Genomic DNA, 10,234 nt, shown 5'->3' with positions numbered 1-10,234 from the left:
AGAAATCCGCCTGCCTCTGCCTTCCAAGTGATGAGATTAAAGGCATACACCACCACCACCTGGCGGATAAAATGTTTTTGAAGTCATTTAAAAACCACCCTAATTTTTAAGATACCCATTTATGCTTCTCTTGGTTTCATGTCAAGATTTATGTATTTCTATATCAGAATGAGCTTTTTTTTTTTTTTCAGTATTTCCTTCATATTTTTTGTGTTTGTTTGTTTGTTTGTTTTTTGAGTAATTAGTAGCCTCTGTGTCGATGGTAAATTTAACAACCTACAAACTTATTGCTGGAAAAAAAGTGGGTCAGACATGCTCATTTATTCCTCTGTTTCCTATGACTATTTAATGCCATGACAACAGAGTTAAATAATTGTGAAAGAATATTGCCAACATAACAAAGTATTTACTGTATAACCCCTAACAATTAGCTTTATGGATCTGATTAAAAAAAGAAAACTGTAATATTTTGGAGGAAAATTGAAGCACAAAATAGGCCAGGCATTATAGGACATACCTTAGACCCAGCCCTAATGCTGGGTCTGGAAGATCAAGAACTCCAGGCACTTGCTGCCAAGCATGATAGCCTGAGTTCCATCCCTGAGACCCATATGTAGAAGGAGAGAACCAACTCCAGCTATCTCTTCTTCTAACAGGACCAGTCTGGGCTACACAGTGAGTTTCAGGCTAACTTAGGCTACACAGCAAGACACCTTTCTCCAGAAACCCCAAACATTTCCAAAGGCAGACTTGACTTTTTTGCAGGGCTTCTAGCTGTTACCAAGGCTGCCTTACGCTCTGGGCTCACACAGTCTGCTTGCTTCCTCTTGAGAGCTGGGAACTTTAAATGAAACAAGATAAAAAGGATCACATTCTATGTGGTTTAATCTATTATGTCCAGAGTGAAAAATCTAGAGACAGAGAATGATTCTCAGAGGTGGGGTGTTGGAACGGTGTGGGGACTGCTGGATGTATACATTTAGACTCTTTTTAAGGTAATAAAAATGTCCTAAAATTGATTGCAGTGGTGGTTGTACTCTGAATATACTAAAAACCTAGTACTCATACTAGCACTCAAGGTGAGGTGGGAGAATTGCCATGGATTTGAGGCCAGCCTAGGCTACTAAATAAAATCATGTTTTCAAAGAAAGAAAGCAGCCGAACTGAGGAAAGTCATTGTCATTGTTACTAAAATGCTGTAGATAAGTTACACAGTGCTTTAATTAATAACTGAAGTCAACTAGTGAATTAAAAACAAGTGGAGATAAGAAGTTTGAGGAGCTAGAGAGATAGCTTAGTGGTTAAGGATGAATATTATTCTTTCAGAAAACCTGAGTTTGATTTGCAGCACCTTTATCTGGTGACCTACAACCTCATGGAACCTGTGCAAGGAAAAATACACCACCTCGCCTCTGGGGGCCTCTCATGTGCACATACTCACACTCAGATACATAATTTAAAATGTTAAAAATACATTTTTATTAAAAGAAGTTTGAGTTGTAAAGTATAATATGGAAGTAGTTTCCCTTTTGTTTTGTGGGGTGGGCTGTGAACAGATAACCAGATGTTACTGTGGACAGAAAATTAGAGAGGTGAATGATTTTATGTGCTCTGTTTAGTGACAGTGAACCACGAGCATGTCTGTAGAGAGAAGGGAGAGCAGGTGCTGCAGTGAGTGAGCAGGGCTCATCCAGAATGACTAGGCGTGGTGGTTGGGGCTAAGAGTGTTGCTGTGGGGATGGCAGGAAATAATGGCAGAGAGGTGGCTGAGAGATTGAGTTCTGTAGGCCATCATGAGGACTTTTATCTTGAGGGAGGTGAGAATACACTATAGTGTTAAAAGTTTAATTCATGGGCTGGAGAGATGGCTCAGCGATTAAGAGCACTGACTGCTCTTCCAGAGGTCCTGAGTTCAATTCCCAGCAACCACATGGTGGCTTACAACCATCTGTAATGGGATACCCTCTTGTGGTGTGTCTGAAGAGAGCAACAGTGTACTCATATGCATTAAATAAATAAATATTTTTTTAAAAAGTTTAATTCACAACAAATTGAAATTTTGGCACTGAGAATAAAGTTGTGTTTGTGTGAGATCCTGAGTTTGCTTTTTCATCCATCAAAACAAAACTGATTCTTAAAACTATTTTTTAAGATTTATGTGTATCAGTGTGTGTGTGTGTGTGTGTGTGTGTGTGTGTGTGTGTGTGTGTGTGTGTTTGTGCACGCGCACACATGCGCTCACATGTCCACAATACCCATGCACACCAAATGATTGATTGCAAATGCCATCCTCTTTAGCTGAAGTTATAGTCATTTGTGAGCCACCCACTCAGTGTGCATGCTGGGACCTGAACTTGGGTCCTGTAGAAGAGTAACAAGTGCTCTTCATTGCTGAGCCATCTTCTGGCTCAAAAACTCTCATTCATTTTTGTAGTTTTATTAGTACTTTCTGTTAATGTCATAATATGTGTTGTTACTTTTAACTAAAGAGAGACACTAAACTATATGTGTATTGCAGATTTCATGCAGAAAGAGCCATTGGTATCATTACCCACATCCTACCTGAAGATCATCTTCTTTTGGCTTCTTCAAAGAGGGTGAAAGGTACCCTTTGTGATTTAGTCTCCAGTGATTATAAATTCATATGTGGCATAAATAAGATAAGGCTGTTAGATTCTTTGGATACAGGACTAAAATAGTTCCCTCAACTCTGCTTCACTTCTTGGAGACAGCGTTTTTATTTGTTCCTGTGTTTTCTTCCTGCCTCTGAGTAAGGCAGGCGATTCCACTGTGGGTCAGTTAGGATCAGGGTGGCTCCACGGGCCTGCTTACAGTGGGGCAGCCTTTTACCTCAACTTGTACCTTTTCTGCTAATCCTCATCAATGCTTTCTCTTAATGCATTGATTCTGATTAGACCCTTGTACTTGTGTGCATGTGGTGAGTCTAACTCTAATTCTGGGTTACCTTACTTCATTCAGTACTTCAGTTTAACACTAGCAAATAAGTTAGATTTAAAGAGAAAAAGAAGTTACCCAAAGGCTCACTAATACTAAATCACCATTTTGTTGATTAGTCTAGTCCTTCCTTTCTTTCTTTCTCTCTCTCTCTCTCTCTCTCTCTCTCTCTCTCTCTCTCTCTTTCTCTCTTTCTCTCTCTCTCTCTCTAAGTTATTAAAGGTTCAGTGAGGTGGCTAAGGGGTGAGTGGATGGCTGCAAGGATTTTGGGTTATAAACTTAAAATCAGTCCCTCCCACATACAGGTGGCAGGAGAGAGCTTGTTACCTCCATTGTTTCCACACACATACACAAAATAGATAAATGTGGTATTTTCCTTCTCTCTCTCTCTCTCTCTCTCCCTCCTTCTCTTCCTTCTCTTCCTTCCTTCCTTCCTTCCTTCCTTCCTTCCTTCCTTCCTTCCTTCCTTCCTTCCTTCCTTCCTTTCTTTCTTTCTTTCTTTCTTTCTTTCTTTCTTTCTGGAGACAGGGTTTCTTGTATAGCTCTGGCTGTCCTGGAACTCACTCTGTAGACCAGGCTGGCCTCGAACTCAGAAATCTGCCTGCTTCTGCCTCCCAAGTGCTGGGATTAAAGGCATGCACCACCACCGCCTGGCTAAACCTTTTAAAAAAATATTGCCATGGAGTAGTCTTCTGTTCACTACCTTTATACAAGTCAGTGCTAAGAGATAAAGTTAGCTGGTACTATCTGTATTCTTAAGGTTTTATATTGGGTTTGAAACCCTTGAATGGAACTTTGGAATGAAATGCCTTCTGGCCTGGCTGGCCTGTCAGGGAAGTAAGAAGGAGGAAGCTGGGCTGAGTTTCTGTTTGTTTGTTTGTTTTCGGTTATGTTTGCTTAGAGATTTTGTTTTATAAAAGCTGGTTGCAGGATTGTCAGAAGTACTTTAAGCACCCCTTGTCAGTTAGATAACTTTAACTTTCACGTCTCCTATCGGTTTAGTCTTTATCTTTTGTTCATTTACTTATTTGGTTGCTTTGGTTTTTTGAGACAAGGTCTCATATAGTCTAGGCTACCCCTGGGTTTGTCTTGCAGCCAAGGCTCCCAGTGGCCTCCCAGTTGCTTACATAAGCATTCACCACCATTTCCAGGTGACCATTTTCTTTTAAAGCTAATTTTCATCTATAAAAGGTAGCAGGTTAATACAGTAGAAGCTGATCCTGCAAAATAATTTAAGGTACACCATTTCCCCCTTAATTTAAATTAATATTCTGTATAAATAGAACAGCTTTCCCAGAAGTGTGCTGTTGAAGAAGGCATGGGGCTGACTGACCACAACTGCAATAGAAAGAAGCTGAAGCAGGGGGATTGCCATGAATTCAAAGCCAGCCTAGGCTACAGATCAAGAACCCAGCTCAAAAACAAAGAAAACAAACCCCACAAATGTGAAGGGCTTTGATCTTGGCCAGTTCTTCACCACAGTCAGCTATGTATTCAGTACTCAGTAAATACTGCAGTCCTTAATTTTCAGTTAAAGGTTGGGCCCTTGGGAAGTGGGTTTTAGGTTTGTTTATGTGTCACTTTCTTTGTGCAGCACTTATTTTAGAGGAGATTGCAATTGACTGTCATAACAAGGAGACGGAGCAGAGGCTGCTTCAGGAAGCACATGACTTGCACTTGTCCTCACTGCAGCTAGCTAAGAAAGCATTTGGAGAATTTAATGTACAGACTGCAAAGCACTATGGCAACCTTGGGAGACTTTATCAGTCAATGAGAAAATTTAAGGTAAAAGAGGTTTTATATTCTTTATATCTGAATAATTAGTAAATTTAAAGTAATAAATCTTCATTAATCTTAAATAATAAAGCACACAATTGCTTTACCTAGCTCCAAAGCTAGTTCCAGCTGAGAAAATAGCTAGTGTAAAAACCCTGTAGTGAAATTATAAGTGAGATTACAGAGACAAGACCATGAAAAAAGTTTTCAGATCCAAACAGTTAGTATTCTTGTAGACAGGCTCAGTCCTAGCTCTTAGCTCAGTTGTTTAGGTTTAGCAGAATGTCTGACCTACAGTAAGTATTCAGAGATGCCAGGTTCTAGGAGAGACACTACAGTTAATTCTATAGTTATCTAGGATTAGGAGCTACAAAATCTAGCAATATACTTACACTAATTTTCTTTTGGAATTTTCTGTTCCTTTAAGTTTAATACTTGGAAGGCTGAGGCAAGGGGATTATTAGTTTGGTGCAGCCCTGGGCTGTATAGGAACTTTAACAGCCCCACCTCCCACCTCGTCTGTCCATATCACCACAGCTTATGCATGTCATAAGGCAGTAAGATCAAAGAACATCATTTGCCCTTTCTGAAAGCTGATGATGATAAACATTACTGGTTTTGGTAATCTGCACTAAATTGGTGACAGTAATGGTCCTAAAGCCCAAAATGATAAAGGTAGAAATTATACGACATTCTAAGCTAGGTGTGGGAATACATGTCTGCACATACGTGTGTGTGCACATGTCTGCATAAGTAAATACCACCTTAACAAGTTTAAATTAATTTTGGGGATGTGGTAGCTCAAATTATTATGTTGTTGTTGTTGTTGTTGTTGTTGTTGTTGTTAATTATTACTACTTTGTTTTTCAGACAGGGTCTCACTGTATAGCTCTGGCTGTCCTAGAAATCACTGTATAGACCAGTCTGGCCTCAAACTCAGACTGGCCTGCCTCTGTTGGAATTGAAGGGTGTATGTGACCATGCCCATCTTCATGTTCATTTCAGGAAGCTCTTTGCTACTTTTTTATTTTGATGGTTTTGTTTTTGATACAGCATCTTCTCTATGTAGCCCAGGTTGGCTTTGAGCTGTCAGACCTGTTGCCTCTGTCTACTTGCCTGCCTGCTGTTAGAAATAGAGACACATGCCGGGGCGGTGGTGGTGCTCGCCTTTAATCCAAGCACTTGGAAGGCAGAGGCAGGCGGATTTCTGAGTTCGAGGCCAGCCTGGTCTACAGAGTGAGTTCCAGGACAGCCGGGGCTACACAGAGAAACCCTGGCTCGAAAAACCAAAAAGAAAAAAGAAAAAAAAAAAGAAAGAAAGAAATAGAGATACATATCCCTACTCCTAGTTTAGGATGCCTGAGGCTTTAGGACCATTGCCGTCAACTTGAAGCAGTTTACTAAAACCAGTAATGTTTTTCATCAGCAGCTATCAGAAAAGACAAATGATGTTCTTTCATCTTAACTTCCTAATGACATGCATAAGCTATGGTGATATTTAGAACAAACTCGCTCATTGAGTAGAATTGTCCTAAGAAAAAGTGCAATCTAATATTCCACTTGGCCTGTTTTTCAGGAAGCTGAAGAAATGCACATAAAAGCAATTCAGATTAAGGAGCAGCTCCTTGGTCAAGAAGATTATGAAGTGGCCCTTTCAGTGGGACACCTGGCATCTCTGTATAATTATGACATGAGTCAGTATGAAAATGCTGAGAAACTGTACCTGCGGTCGATAGCCATTGGTATGTCACCGTTCGTCTTCCTTAGTCGGGGGCTAGAGAGCATGTGTGTGCCCTTAGATCCAGCCTAAGCTGAGCACAGAGCCCTCTGGGCTATCCCTGTCAGGCTCTTCCTCGGCACTGAAGCCAACAAGCACAGCCTGTGATAAAAGCCACCATTTAAGGTGTTTGCTGTGCTGCTGCCCGCACCTCCTGCCGTCTGGAAGAGTGATGCAGTGTATTGCTGCATCACAGTGGCTTGGTAACTTCTAGGACTGCGGGATATTCCACTGGGTTTGTGTGTCATTATCTAGTCTCTCTCTGTTTTTTTTTTTAAGATTTATTTATTATTATATGTAAGTACACTGTAGCTGTCTTCAGATATACCAGAAGAGGGCATCAGATCTCATTATGGGTGGTTGTAAACCACCATGTGGTTGCTGGGATTTGAACTCAGGACCTTCAGAAGAGCAGTCAGTGTTCTTTCCTGCTGAGCCATCTCACTAGCCCCTCTAGTCTATGTTGAATAAACACAGAGCATTTGATTTGTTGTCATTTGACAGTATTACCTCATTGTATGAAATTGTTGTGGTCCTTGCCCATTCTGAATTGTCTGGCATTGTTGATTTAGGAAATTCCTCATATACTGTAACTGAGCCCTCTTGGTCACCTGTGCTTCAAGGTCTCTCATCCTGTGGCTTGTTTCTTGAGAGCACCCCAGAAGGGACAGTTCATTTGACTTCATTTTATTTTGGTTAGTTGGTGTTGACACGGGATCTTGCAGCTCCTGCTTCCTCCTAATGCTGAGATCCCAGGCATGTACTACCCAGCCTGCATTTTTATGGAATGCCGTGATCTCTTTAATTTATCATTAGTACTTTTTAAATTTTGTTTGAGGGATATTTTGTTTTTCCTACCAGTCATGAGGGTACTCTGCTAAAAGGTCATCTTCTGGACAGTTTACTTACATTCATGTCTTGATCTGCAATCCTAAAATTAACTTGTTCATCTTAGAAGAAACTTTACTTTTTTGTGCACATACATAGTTTACCTGGGACTATTTCTTCAATAGTCTGTCCTTTCCCCTTTGCTGTCTCTTGTCACAAACGTTGATTCATATATTTGTGTGTTAGCCATTATATATTGACTTACTTGATAAATACGAGTATTGGAATGACCAAAAACAACTTGGGAGGAGAGGGTTCATTTCAGCTCACACTTCAGGTTAATCCTATCACTGAGGGACGTCATGACAGTCGAGGCAGGAACCATGGAGAAACCCTGCTTGCTGGCTAGCTTACTGGCTCACTCATGTCCAGCTAGTTTTCTTTCATAGCCTAAGATACTACCTGTCTAAGGTACTGCCCATTATAGCCATATCAGTCATCAGTCGACATCTCTTATAGACAGTGACCACAGTGAACCTGGCCCAAGCAGTTTCTCAGTTGAGCTTTCTCTTCTTAGCTGTGACTGTAAAGTTGTATCAACTTGAAAACAAAACAAAACACTTGCTTTAAAAACAAAACTTACTGGGTGGTAGTGGGGCACACCTTTAATCCCAGCTCTTAGGAGGCAGAGACAGACAGATCTTTGTGAGTTCGAGGCCAGCCTGGTCTACAGATTGAGTCCCAGAACAGCCAGGGCTACACAAAGAAACCCTGCCTTGAAAAGCCAAAAACCAAAATTAGTCAGGAATGAGGTCATATCCCTTTAATCCCAGCACTGGGGAGGTAGAGGCTGAGTTCCAGAACAGGCAGGGCTACACATAAAGGTTCTGCAAGTCCTCCATATTATTTTAAAATATCCTTAAAAACATTAGTCCTAAACCTGAACTTTTAGACTGGTATGATGGCTCATTAACCTAGATGATTGTATTCTTTCTTGAGAACTCATATGATAGGAGGAAAAGAGATCCCTTAAAGGTATCCCCAGGCCCCCACACATATCCTATAGCTCGAGTACACACACACACACACACACACACACACACACACACACACACACACACACACACACACACACACACACACACACACACACACACACACACATGAATTAAGTACAACCTGTGTTTAAACCTGTGAAATTGATTTTAGCATTCTAGTAAAGCCAATCCCTTGAAGTCTTAGAGATACTGCAGATATGAGAGTAGTTAAGAGGCAATGATAGAGGGATTGGATCTCTTTCCTTCCATAGGACTAAAACCAAGCCAGCCAGCCTACTTAAAGAATGGAACCTGTACCAGGTAGTTGTAACACGCCTTTAATCCCAGCACTTGGGAGGCAGAGGCAGGTGGATCTATGAATTTGAGGTCAGCCTGGTCTATAGAGCAAGTTCTAGAATGGCTACACAAAGAAACCCTGTCTCAAATAAATAAACAAAAAACCAATTGTCTTGAAACCTAAAGAAAAACTGATTGTGATGATTTGATCCAAGTCTTTCTGTGTTGCTTTAGGGAAGAAACTGTTTGGTGAAGGCTACAGTGGACTAGAATATGATTACCGAGGCCTCATTAAACTTTACAACTCCATTGGGAATTATGAGAAAGTGTTCGAGTATCACAACGTTCTGTCTAACTGGAACCGGTTGCGAGATCGACAGTATTCAGTGACCGATGCCCTTGAAGACGTCAACAGTAGCCCCCAGTCCACTGAAGAAGTGGTGCAGTCCTTCCTGATGTCTCAGAATGTTGAGGGACCAAGCTGCTGAGGACTGCCTCAGCTAATATGACCTTTCCCAGATTCCGGGGAATTCATACTGTGAAATCAAAACCATGTTGTTTTTAGGGCTGGCATTTGCATTGAAACACTGGTCCAGTCCACCGAAGACCCTATTTCGGGTAGTCCTGTATTGCAGTTCCTGTAGAATAAGCATATATTGAGTTATATCAGCATGTGCCGCGTGTATAAGTAGTCCCACATTCTCACCCTAGTAGAACAACAGGAAACCGTTTTTTTTTTTTCTTTTTAAAAAATAATTCGTTTTTCAGAAAGTCTGAAAGAAAAAAAAAAGAACCCCTAAATAAAACTATTTAAGAGTTTAAAAGAGTTGCATTCTTATTATGTAAGGATGATTTCAAAAACTTTTTAACATATAATTAATTCTTCCATGTGGAGGTATTCAATACTGTATTGTAAGGAAATTTTAGGGGAAACTCTTTATATGCAGTATAAAAAAAGTAACACTGGTACTAATAAGCGGGGAGGGCACCCTGACATAGACTTGGCCATCTTTTCCAGATCAGGGCATACAGCCATTCCAGAACTTTGTTTCAGTGAGACTGTCAGATTCATCTGACTGGACCAGTGTTGATCTGTCAGTCTCAGAACACCAGATAGACCAGCAGTTCTAACTCCATTTTTGGTACCATGGTGAGATGCACTAAAGTGTTTGCTGACAGGACCAGAAGGATCTAAGAGGACCAGGCAACTGTGGAAGGTGTTACTTGGACCAGACGCTTCCGATTGTTACTTCAGTGACTGGACTTGCCTTTTCCAGCACAATGATCTCATTTAGGTAGAATGCATAGTACTAATGCAAGATTTATTTGCATCATAGATACCAAACTTTGGGATGTGGGCATTGTCGCTGGCAAATCTTTAGTCATGGTACATAGATGGCAATATTATAAGCACGTTTGTAACCATCTCTGCAGCCACCCCCATTTTAATCATAGCCCTGATACTCCTATGTAGTGAACAAACATGCTGGCTAAGAGTCATGGATAAGTCATGTTCAGATGAGAATTTTAGGTTTACTGTATGTTTGTGGGGATTAAAAAGATG

At 40.7% G+C, this 10,234-nt stretch overlaps 1 protein-coding gene across 1 annotated transcript in view; it reads left to right on the top strand.

The window, feature by feature from the left end:
- The window catches only part of Appbp2 (amyloid beta precursor protein binding protein 2), a 43,814-nt gene extending 33,580 nt beyond the window's left edge, over nucleotides 1-10,234 (top strand). The window contains exons 10-13 of the mRNA XM_031351184.1: nucleotides 2,519-2,604; nucleotides 4,550-4,740; nucleotides 6,308-6,473; nucleotides 8,905-10,234. Of these exons, the coding sequence (XP_031207044.1) occupies nucleotides 2,519-2,604; nucleotides 4,550-4,740; nucleotides 6,308-6,473; nucleotides 8,905-9,158 (697 nt within the window). The 3' untranslated portion in view covers nucleotides 9,159-10,234. The remainder of the gene's footprint in view (nucleotides 1-2,518; nucleotides 2,605-4,549; nucleotides 4,741-6,307; nucleotides 6,474-8,904) is intronic.

The sequence above is a fragment of the Mastomys coucha genome, unplaced genomic scaffold (genome assembly GCF_008632895.1).
Source record: "Mastomys coucha isolate ucsf_1 unplaced genomic scaffold, UCSF_Mcou_1 pScaffold5, whole genome shotgun sequence".
NCBI classification, from domain to species: domain Eukaryota; kingdom Metazoa; phylum Chordata; class Mammalia; order Rodentia; family Muridae; genus Mastomys; species Mastomys coucha.
This window is presented reverse-complemented; position numbering and strand designations above follow the sequence as displayed.